General features: G+C 43.3%; 1 protein-coding gene across 1 annotated transcript; it reads right to left on the bottom strand.

The window, feature by feature from the left end:
- Window positions 1-497: 497 nt before the first annotated feature.
- LOC308572752 (T-cell-interacting, activating receptor on myeloid cells protein 1-like) lies at window positions 498-10,563 on the bottom strand. Its single transcript, XM_081169124.1, has 5 exons — window positions 10,080-10,563; window positions 9,481-9,765; window positions 6,995-7,282; window positions 4,094-4,354; window positions 498-2,910 (listed from the first exon to the last, which is right to left on the bottom strand). The coding sequence occupies exons 1-5, from the start codon at window positions 10,162-10,164 to the stop codon at window positions 2,771-2,773; spliced, it is 1,059 nt and encodes a 352-aa protein (XP_081025250.1). The 5' UTR covers window positions 10,165-10,563; the 3' UTR covers window positions 498-2,770.
- Window positions 10,564-11,998: the final 1,435 nt, after the last annotated feature.

Raw genomic sequence — 11,998 nt, 5'->3', positions numbered from 1 at the left:
TCAGGTGTCCCACATCTTATATTGGTGCAGCTGGTTTTTCCTGCCTAAGTGTAGAAGCTTACATTTGCCCCTAATGAAATTCATTTTGTTTGTTTTGGCCCAGTTCTCCAATCTGTTAAGGTCATATTGAATCCTGATTCCATGTTGAGTGGCATTGGCTACCCCTCCCGGTTTGGTGTCACCTGGAAATTGGATGAAGGAATTGAGGGGATGCTCATCAAAGTCATTTATAAAGAGGCTGAACAACAATGGGCTCAGGATAGAACCCTGTGGCACCTCACTAGTCCCTTTTTTTTTGCAGGATAACTAGGAACCATTAGTGGGCACTATTTGGGTTTGGTCAGTCAACCAGCTACAAATCCACCTAAAAGTTACCTCGTCCAGTCCTTTACTGTTGCGTACAATTAATTATTATCAAATATAACTATCAATTGATGTTCCAGTCACTTGTCATTCATTTTAATACATTAATATTTTTGGTTGAAGACCTTTTCTCTGCATGCTTTCCCTATCACAAGTTTGCAATGCATACATCCCAACTTTAGAACGCTCTTTCCAAAGAGGTACGACTGGTGCTGTCATATCATTCTTTTCATTAGTATGTTAATACATATTTATTTTTACAGGACATACCAGAAGGACTTCATAATTATTTATATATGTTAGAAAACTTATATACCGTTTGGAAAAAGAAACTACACTGCTTGATGGTAGACACACACAGGTGAAAAAAAAGAATAAAATTATCAGTAAAATCAGTTAAAAGAAATATTTAAAACATTCAGAAAACAAACTAAACACTTATCAACAGTCTATAAAATTGGATAGGCTTGCCTAAAAAAAGAGTTGCAATCAGAATCCAGTTCAGAAGAAATCAGACTAGGCAAATCTAAGGCAAGTTTCTTCTGTCTCTGCCCCTTTATGGAGGAGAAATATTGAAGAGGGTGCAATAGGTCATACAAGACCTGTGGATAGATGGGGAATTCTCAGATGGTTCAATTCTAACCTTTGGAAGAAATGTTTGGGAGTTCTGGACACTTGAGCTTAGGAAGGAGGAGGCAGTGTTTTTGAAGTGTGCTTAATAGAACTGAGGCTTTCAAATTTAAGTGCCACCTCACAAACTGGCACAGAGGTGCAGGTAATGCTTAAAACAGCTTTCAGCTCAATATCCCGCCTGACGCAGAGTCCAAATAGTGCCCCTGCCTCCAAGCCCAACACTTACATTTATTTATTTTTAAAATACCCCACTGAACAATTCAGATATTAATTCCTGCCTTCACCTTATACCACTACGGGTCACCTCCAGGTGACCCTCCCTGCCCCGTACTCAGTTAAGTCTACCTCCACTCCATGAGGCTTTGTCAGTGGGTTCCCTGCAGGAGCGTGGTCCCTCAGCAGCGGCCCTACCATGACAAACCCTTAATACCAGTCGTGCCCTTCCCCACGCAATGGTGCCAAAGCAGGCTACTTCACAGCAAGGCTGGCTGTTAAGGCATGTATTTCTTAGTTCTTATCATCCATCCTCCTCCCTCAAATGCCCAACAGGCAATTGTCTAAGTTGGCATGACACACCATTATTTTGCATCTAAAAGGACAGAACAGGCATTTTTCCTTCCTCTCACTTGCACAGTCGTGATTTCAACCAATCATTACAGTATTCCTATCCACCAGTGTGCCCTAACTAGCAATTTATACCAGCCCCCTCAAACATTAAAGGCAAACCTGGCTAACAGAATTTTACCTGAGAAGGCAGTCATTTTTAATATGCTGCAGCTGCCCCTTCTCTTGTTCTGCCCCCCCCCCCCACCTTCAGGCAGAGAACTCTCCTCTTCTGGAGTTGCTCCCTTTTTTCTAAATGGTTCTTATTAACAACGTGATAAAAAATGATCACATAATTCATATTGTGCCAACATAGTGGTATGTGGTTTATCTAGCATTCCAAAAGGAGACAAAGGACCAGTTCTGAACAACAAAGAACACACATTTCATTCTGTCCCTCCCATCAGTTAATATTCATTTAATCATTTATTGTTATATCCTGCCCTTTGTCTATTCTGGAGCACTGGATGGCATAACATTATAAAACAGGAGTTGAACAACATTGAAAATGAATAAAGCATCTAGAGTTACAGCAAAAAAATGCAAAAGAACAGAAGCTGTATATAACTACAGGATCATGCATGAAAGCAACACACTTCATGATGAAAACACTTAAACAAATAAGAATTTCCGCTCCTCTCACTGGCCTGAGGTGCTAGTGTCTATGTCACTCTGGAAATCAGTTGTGTGAAGGCCGAGATTGTGGTTACTCACTGGTGAGGCAAAGGCATTCTGTGCATGCCCACGAGCAAATTCTTCTTGATAATTACTGGACATGATCTAGGACTGAATTATGCTGGTCAAAACTGGTTCCGAGTTCTGCCTCAGGTTCAGCAAGGGGTAGGGGACTTGTGGCCTTCCAGATGTTGCCAGGCTACGGCTCCCATCATTCCTGACCAATGGCCATACTGGTTGGGGCTAATGGGAGATGGAGTCCAACAACATCTGGTGGCCTGCATGTTCCTTATTCCTGTAGGCCAAAGCTCCTGTTTCAGAGGAGCCATGATGTGTTGACTATGAGGTAAATTGGTTGAGGACTGCAGTCTGACAATCTCTGTGTGTGGTTCCCAATCCATCATTATGTTCCTTCCCATCCAAAGAGGCCACTGGAACCTGTGGTTTCAAACCAGACTCGGTCAGCTTAGTGGGATCCTGCTGATCCAGGATCCCTTCATTTGGCCCAGTTCTCCTGATGCTTCTCACTCCACCATGCTTCAGCTATGAAGAATAGGGCTAATAAGAGGATGCAGGCCCCGATCCCAAGTCGCAGTGAGTTGGCTGCGGTGAAATCCATGGCCTGGGAATGTGAGTCTGGAGAAATCAGAAAATGCGTATCAATGTAAAAATAGTTTTCGGTATACAGCAGGCTTTCTTCTTTCATCAATCACTACGCAGCCTGAGAACTGTCCCCATGAAGATGAATTTGCCCCTGAGCAGGCAGCAAATGAATGGGGCATTAGCACTACGGGAGCCGCCTTGAATCCACTTGCCTGTGCTTGGTTTCCTTGGCAGCCATTAACTGGCAATGCCATCCTGTTCAAAGGGGCTTCTCCCAGCTAAGTGTGCTTATCACCGCAGCCTGAATCATCTGTGCTAATATAATCTGAAAAGGGCAACATTCCAGTGGCGACAATGACACCACCAGAACCATCGCACAGCAATCCTTTACATACGTGGAAAGCACTTGTCGAGTGAAGGGGGGCGGGGGAAGAGAAGTGGCGTGACGTCTAGATGTGAAACATCACATGAAATTATTCTGGTGCTGTGTTCCTTTATGGAAAAGCAGCAACTAATGGCGGCTTCTTACTGTGCATCCCCTGTAAGCCTTTCAACCACATACATGCCCGTGTGATTGCCACAGATGAAAATTTGCATACAGCTGTATGTTGCTTTTTCCTACAGAATTTTCCATGCAGGGAAAATAGCAACGTTAAAGAAGACATGCAGCATGACCTATCAATCAGCTTGCATACCAATGACCAGCTGTGGGTAGCACCAAAGGACAGAGTGGCAAACCTTGTTTTGCTGCTACATAGGACTGCAGAAACAGAAGTATGTGTTCTCCGTCCCACCCACCCCACACCCATCCAAGTTATTTTCTGTGGGAATATGGTTGTGTTTGATTCTCCAGCTAGTCATTCATTTTGTGGGCATCCACTCAACCTCACAATACCTTCCATACTTCCATATTCAAATCCATTTTTAGATTGGAAGCTCCTTGGGACCAGGGACTTACCCTCTTTTACTCTGTAAAGCACCATGAATGGTACAATTATCATCATCACCTAAGGCTGTGCGCTATACACATTCAAACCACTTTTATTTCCCTCAAAGAATTCTGGGCACTGTTGTTTATCCCTTGCAGGGTTACAATTCCCAGCAAACTACAGTGCCCAGAATTCTTTGGGGGCAGAATGTGTGTGGAATGTGCTTCAAAGGTACACAGGCTAGCTCTCTGCTAGAGTACACTTCTCCCATCCCCCCCTGGACTCACCTTCTGTCCACGCTTCAGTGTCATTGAGCTGATATTCCTTATATTGGCAGCTCAGCTCTCCTATGGTGATGTTAATGGCCTCTTCTGTGAGGTTGAAGCTTGCAATCGCCCCATCTTGCCAAGCTCTGGTTTCAGCAAAGAGCTGCCCGCCTTGGTAAAGATAAAACCAGCCCTGAGCAGCAGAAGGGACTGAGCAATTCACTCGATATCTTCCCGCAGAGTCCACCAACACCTCCAGGTAATTGGGGACCACAGTTGCATCTGGAAGAGGAGAAGTGTGAAAGCAAAAAGATATAGCTCAGTGTTGAACTGGCTTTCTTTCTTTTTCTTTTTTAAAAACACATTTGTAATCCTTGTGGCCATAGATACATATTCTAAGTAGAAGATTAGTACTTTACAGCCACCGCAAAGATTATGGGAATTTCCCATAATTCAAGGTTGATGGCTGAGAATCAATCAGGACTCTCAGAATGCCCCAGGATGCAACAGATAAATGGAAGAGCAAGGAATGCGTAAGCAAAATAAATTGCAATTCTTTAAAGAAAAAAGTGGGCATGATTAAAATGTGACCAGTCCAGTCTTTCCCTAACCTATCCTTCCCTCCCCCGCAACCTTTGGCACTTTGTGCAAAATTGGGAGCTCAACACTAAATGATACAAAAAGTGTAAATGCACAAAATCTCCATTGTAGGATCAGGATAGTTCAGACATTTTAGTAAAATCTGAGTACAGTTATTAATGTTTCACTTTGGGTTATAGGGCTACATTCAACTGCCTTTTACTCAACAAAGGCCCATTAAAATTAATGACCATCCTAAGTTCCATTGCTTTCAGTTGCCTATCCTGAGTAAAAGTTAGCTGAATACAACTCATAATTTATTTTTAGCTGTCATCTGCTTTTCGGGCTTGGGAGTCCTGGAATGTCAGTGGACAAATGAGGTGACTGTAGCTTTTGTCAAGAAATGCTTTTGCAAGACCTATTTTCTTGATTACTGGAATTCTCTGGAGTTTTCTATTTCCAAACTATGTAAAAAGTAACAAGTCTATGAGTTTTAATGCTGAAACTCTTCCTGTGCCTTGATTGTGGGAAATTGGGGAAATATTTGCAGATAGAAAGATGAGAAGTCCTCTGCTGGCATTATAATTAGGAGTTATGCAAGCTGGGGGAGCACTGAGGACGACTGAAGCTAGCTCAACTCCCAGGCTGCATTTCTTGTCACTCTCCAACTTGTAGAAGATGCACTAGATGCCCTAAAGCCTTAAACGGCCTTGGCCCAATATACCTGAAGGAGCATCTCCACCCCCATCGTTCAGCCCGGACACTGAGGTCCAGCTTCGAGGGCCTTCTAGCGGTTCCCTCACTGCGAGAAGTGAAGTTGCAGGGAACCAGGTGGAGGACCTTCTCGGTAGTGGCACCTGCCCTGTGGAACGCCCTCCCATCAGATGTCAAGGAAATAAACAACTATCTGACTTTTAGAAGACACCTGAAGACAGCCCTGTTTAGGAAGGTTTTTAAGGTTTGATGGTTTATTGCGTTTTTAATATTCTGTTGGGAGCCACCCAGAGTGGCTGGGGAAACCCAGCCAGATGAGCGGGGTATAAATAATAAGTTATTATTATGATATAAGGTGGGGAGGAACTTTCTGTAATGTCCTAAAGCACATGAGGAACTTCCATGGGAGGGGGTGGCTTTCTGCTTCAGAGGTGCACTCTCCATTAGTTGGAGGGCAACAGGGACAGTAATGGGTGTGTGTGGAGGTTGAACCATTGTACTCATCCCTGGTACCCCACACTCATGTCTTAATTTACTTAACTGTCAGTTATAATGCCTGAAGAGAGGTGTCTAGCTAGCCCAATGTTGCCCTTCCTCCAAGGAGTTCAGGCTGATGCACATTGTACTCCCTTTTATTCCCATGGCGCCCTCGTGAGGTAAATTAGACTGTGACAAAGTGGGTGGCCTTATTATCAGTGAGCATCATGGCTGAGTGGGGATTTCAATCCGGGCATTCTTGTTCCCAATCTGCCACTCTATCCAACACATCACACTGGCTTTCTGACTGTGAATATATTGCTTAAATCTCAATCCAGAAAGGATGATGGCCCATATCTGCATCAGTTCAGTTCCCTTCCTCTCAACTTCTGCTGTCTCCTGTTATGTACTGAGTTGAACAGGATCCAAAATGCAGCAGTCTGACTGGTCCGCAGGAGCCACCCAATCCAGCTCCAGGTGGGAGTGAATCCACAACCTGATTGGCCTACAGAAGAATCCCGGAATTAGCCAATCACAAGGGGCCCATTGTGTAAATAATGTATATAAAGCAGACATTTTGGGGGAACTGGCATCCCTCACTACTATGAGCTGAATAAAGAGCATGAAATCCACACTTGACTCAAAGTACAGTGGTACCTCAGGTTACATACGCTTCAGGTTACATACGCTTCACGTTACAGACTCCACTAACCCAGAAATAGTGCTTCAGGTTAAGAACTTTGCTTCAGGATGAGAACAGAAATCGGGCTCTGGAAGCGCGGCAGCAGCAGGAGGCCCCATTAGCTAAAGTGGTGCTTCAGGTTAAGAACAGTTTCAGGTTAAATATGGACCTCCGGAACGAATTAAGTACTTAACCTGAGGTACCACTGTATATTTCACTCCCAAACCAGCAAGTCCCATCCCTAAAACCACTCCTCCACCTAACAAGGTTCTCTCTCTCTCTTTTTTTTCTGGCAGGGATCCTTTAGCAGCTCCACAACAAGCACAAGTTCAATGAGTTCTGGTTTTTCCCATGCCAGAAAAAGAAAGAAAAACCCAGCCAATTTAATTTCTGCTTACCATATGTCTGCTGAAGGCACAGAAAAAGAAAGTTGGAAATTCTGCCCCCAAGATAGCAAAAGGTTTCCTCACCAATAACTTTCAGCTGCACTGGGTCACTGGCGTTTGACCAGATGATGGGCTCTATGGTGCTGTGGTAATAACAGGTGTATCGGCCTGCATCAGCCATGGTGACATTCTTCAAGGAGAATTCAGCGGTGTCAGAGTCCCCTCGAGGAGTGACCTCTATCCGAAAGTCCCTGGCCTGGTAGAGGACAAAGTTGACCCCTAGCAATGGAGCCTGACAACAGACAGTCCAGTCCTGCCCTGCAAGGACCTCAGTACTGGGACTCGCAGAGATGGATGGCTTGGGGTAATGGTCTGTGAGGGGGAGAGAAAAGCTGTTTACTGAGCCTCAGACCTTATTCTCTGCTGTTAATAAAAATAATAATACTGTAGGTTGCTTCTTTTTGCATAGTAATACAAGGTGGCCGGAAAAAACATCAATATCATTTTTAAAACATTCCCCATGAAACAGCAAAAACCAATTCATATCAAAATACACAAGTGGCATACAGTGGTACCTTGGTTCCCAAACGCCAAAAACCCGGAAGTAAGTGTTCCGGTTAACAAATGTTTTTTGGAAGCCGAACATCCGATGCGGTTGTTGGCTATTGTTTCCAGGGCGCCTGCACCAATCAGAAGCTGCACCTTGTTTTTGAACATTTCAAAAGTCAGGCAGACTTCCAGAATGGATTGAATTTGGTGCTTTTGTTTTTGCTGTTTATTTTGCGTTTTTGTTTTTGATGCTTTTTCAGTTAAGTTGTTTTTGTGACTTTGTGGAACCCAGTTCAGCTACTGATTGATTGATTGATTGTGTGACTGTGGAAATGGATAAAAGCCCGCCCCCCCCATCCAAACAATGACTATCATCAGTGCAGGTAAGGGGGGGGGATAATTTTAATTTTTATCATCTACAATACTGTCATATTTATCTTATAGTGCAGTGCACTGATTATTGCTTCCATTTTATGGATCAATGGTCTTGTTAGATAGTAAAATTCATGTTAAATTGGTTGGTTTTAAAAGTCTGGAACGGATTAATCCGTTTTGCATTATTTTCTATGGGAAAGTGCGCCTTGGTTTTGGAACACTTTGGTTTTGGAACAGACTTCCAGAACAGATTAAGTTTGAGAACCAAGGTACCACTATACACACTATACCTTTAAAGCATGTTTGAAACACACACACCCTCAGAGAAGTCTGGGCACTGTAGTTTGTTAAGGGTGCTGGGAATTGTAACTCTGTAAGCAGTAAACTAAGGTGCCCAGAATTCTTGGAGGTTAAGAACGTGCTTTGAATGTGCTTTAAAGGTATATAGTGTGTTTGCAAAATTACAACATTAAAAACAGTAGCGACAAACCTTTGTAAAGAGAAGGGGTTCAAACACACTGCCTTTGTGTGCTTGTCTGTTTATTATTTAGATTTATATTATAAATGTGCTCAAAGCAGCTTGCAGGAGAACAACAAAAATGCAAATCAGTACAGTATATGTTTAGAATAGCTCAAATACTAAATCACTTCAAAATATAGTATGACAATCCAGCAAATAACTCTGTGTGATTATATGAACATTGCAACATTTTAAAGCCATCATAAAATGAACTATCAATCATTAAAGATATCAATTAATTACAAATATAATGCACATTCCAGTGCAATTGCATGTCAACAATAATATAACCAGCAGCTGCTGCTTGGCAGGACCATACCAAATGGTACAAAAACTAGCAATGTATGTGAAAATTTCATAGAGTCTTAAATGTTTATGTTTCCATAGTGACCAGAAGCTTGAACATATGTTATAAAATACATAGTAACAAATAGAGCTATACTGTAAAGTGTACAAATGATTTGCAAATGCTAAAAGTTAAAAGTGCACACATTTCATAGCAGCTTGATCATGTAAGTATAAGGTATAGTATAAGCAATCCTAGGGTTGCTATATTCCTGACACTCACAAAGTAAGTTGACCTTTTTTTAAGGAAGACCCAAAATTGTTCAGCTTTTTGGGAACAAACCCTTGTTGTTGAGCTTTTTTAGGGAAACCTCCCCCCAAAATAGTGATTTTCAGCTTTTGGAGCTGTTTCTGTTGCTTTTTCCTTCACGTTGCCATACATACAGGTTTTCCCTGACATTGCAGATTCGGTAAAATCCCCCTGATGCTATTTTTACTCTCGAAAAAAAGAATTTTCCTGACATATGGCAAGCCTAAATAATCATAACAAGTGTTCAAAAAAAAATCAACCCCTTCTCATCAGCCTTCCTCATAGGGTGTCATCTCCATCAAGCTCAAGATCCTGACTGATGGAATCCAACAATGTTGGGAGAGCCACAGGTTCCTCATCCTTGCTAAAGGCCAGCATCATTGCCCTAAGTCCTTCACTACCATAAAGTCCTATTCCTGGACCAGTCCCAGTCCCACTGGTTCTCACACCAACCCTCCTGCACCACTTTGGGCCTATTATTGCGCATGACCTTCCTAGCATGGTCATTGAGTTGTACGGCCCAACACTTACCCTCTGTGATGTTTGCAGGGCTGCTGAGCGGAGAGCGAATGGGCTTCCCTGCCTCCCAGATCTCATAGCTGCAGCGGAATTGGTCCCTGGGCCCAAAGTTGTGTACCTCAAAGGTCACTTCGGATTGGGTGGGCAAGGCTTTCTTTTCAGCCACGGCCTCCGGGCTCCCTCCCTGGTACAGGTAGAACCAGCTGCCAAAATATGCCCCTTGAGCCGTACATCGGAGGTGGTGCTTCTCATCTGCATCCGGAGCCTGGAGCCAGAAGATAGAGGGCTTTGGCAGGGCTGAAAGAGAGAAGGGCCGACTGCCAAAACCCAGGAATGCTGATTCAAGATCCCATGTCTACAGTTCCCAGGATTCTTTGAGGCATGTGGGCTTTGAATGCGCTTTAAAGCATGGTGTCTATGCAACTCAAATCCTCGCTCTCATCTAACTACCCACCCACCCGGGTTTCATCAGGCAGCAAGAAACATCTTCAGATAGCCCTAGCCACTTCTCTTCTCCTTGCTGATGCTGCTGCAGTCCCAGAATTCAATGCCCCTCTGATTTTACCAGCTGAATAGATACTTCCCACCCCACTGAGCTCAACTATACTCACAGATCGTAAGCAGTAAGAAGGAGAGAGTAACAGGCATCCTTAAAACACGCAGAGCCTTCAAATAAGAATTCGAGTGTCTGGACATCCCAGTATATAAATATGATGCCCAGGAAATGATGATCCATCATCAGTCATAATGTTGGGTTGGGGTAGAGAGAGAGAAAAGGAAAAGGACAGTTCCCTTTCTGACAAAGGCAGCAATAAATGGCTTATTGTTTGATGTTTTCAGTTGCTCTAAAGACAGGGGTATAATTCTCAGAGTGGTTTAACAGTCAATTCCTCTTCACAGGGAACTCTGGAAATGGTAGTTGTCTGCAGGGAATAGGGGCCTCCGGACTACTGTCAGCACCCTTAACAAACTTTAGCACCCAGAATTATTTGGGGGAAGCCATGACTGTTTGAAGTGCTTTAAGTGTGTGGTTTGTGTGGCCTAGAGGCAGCAAAAAATTGGAAGCCAGAGATTCAGTAAAAGTACACTGGCTCCTTTCTGGAGCTGCAGTATCCTCCTCCCCAACTTGCTTCTGCTTCAAGGTAGCTTTATACAGCACAGCTGCACATCCCTGAAGGCAACATCTTGGCAGCAGTCTGCTTTCAACAAATATCTTGTTCTGCCTTTGTGCACACTATTGCCAACTTTTGCTCACACAATGCAGTATGGACTGCTATCTAAAAATAAAATCATGCCTACCTATGTACACACACCGACTTTCATATTTCATTATAGATCTGTGGGTGCTAAATGCTTGTATTTAATAAATGTTAGAATTTAATTGGAACTGGTATGTTAGAACTGGAAAATAGCTAGAACAGTGGTTCCCAACCTTTTTTTGGCTATGCCCCACCTAAGCATCTCTAAAATCCTGATTCCCCGCCCCCCACCGTGACATGTACTGTAATTCTTATTATTCAAAAAGTAAACTCCTATTCATGTGGAGGAAGCCTAAAAGGCCACGAACTGTTAATAACTCTTTCTCAAATTGCTGCCCCCCTAAAAATCAAATTGCCCCACTGTGAGGCGTGTGCCCCACGTTGGGAACCAAGGAGCTAGACCCAAGTGTGCATTGGGGTAGTAAGAGGTGTGATGGACCCACCGATAAGCTTGTGTTATTAGTACACGTAAAAGCTAGTTAAGTAGGCACACTTCCTGGGTTGTGTATTGGACAGTGTAATCCTAGCTAATTTGACAAGTGCTAATGAAGTCGTGCAAACTTGGGTGTTAGAATGCAAATAAATGGGGTCCTCCCTCTGTAAACAAAGCAGGGGGGAAGTAATGTAACCAGGAGGCAGAGAGAGCATCATTAACTATGAACCCCAACATTTGGGATCCTCTCCAAACTTTTGTAGGGTTTTGTAATCATTTTGTAGAACGATCCATGTATTTTGTTTCGCTCAACAAATATCAAATGGGGGTTTGTAGTTAACACCCAGAAATCCAACATTGTCCAAGTCACTCCAAACCTGTGTCAATGTTTTATAGTCATTTCAAACCCCACAGTTTATAGCGCCCCCACAACTGAGTAATTGATATTCAGACCAGGGGTAACTTCATTAACTACAAACCCCAGAATTTGGGATCCGTTCCCAACTTCTGCCAGCCAATGTTTTGTTGCCGTTTTGTAGCTGTGAGCTCCTCCAGCGACAGTTTCAGGTTGTGTGTGTGTGTGTGTGTGTATAATCCATATATAATAATAAAACACTATAGCCTCCCTTGTGCCCAATTTTCTGAAGGAAACACAAACCCCATGCAGCCATTGGTGGAGACTATGGCAGCATGTAACAATATCAAACGTGTTATGAAGCATGTCACATATCAAACTTGGAGTTTGCCTAATGGCTGGGCGCCAGACCAGGCCTTCAACCTGGGAATAAATAAAGTGATAATAAGGAAGGGCCTCTTGGTTACTTGAGCCAGCTGTACA

The sequence above is a fragment of the Podarcis bocagei genome, assembly GCF_964188305.1.
Source record: "Podarcis bocagei genome assembly, chromosome: 13".
In the NCBI taxonomy this organism is placed as follows: domain Eukaryota; kingdom Metazoa; phylum Chordata; class Lepidosauria; order Squamata; family Lacertidae; genus Podarcis; species Podarcis bocagei.
This window is presented reverse-complemented; position numbering and strand designations above follow the sequence as displayed.

Excerpts from the sequence above, each read along its gene's own strand:
- LOC308572752 (XM_081169124.1), bottom strand. The coding sequence starts at position 10,164 with ATGTCCAGACACTCGAATTCTTATTTGAAGGCTCTGCGTGTTTTAAGG. Across the intron at positions 4,355-6,994 it reads AGTGCAGCTGAAAGTTATTG|ATGCAACTGTGGTCCCCAAT; the intron begins GTGAGGAAACCT and ends CTCCTCTTCCAG. Across the intron at positions 2,911-4,093 it reads CACTGAAGCGTGGACAGAAG|ACTCACATTCCCAGGCCATG; the intron begins GTGAGTCCAGGG and ends TGATTTCTCCAG.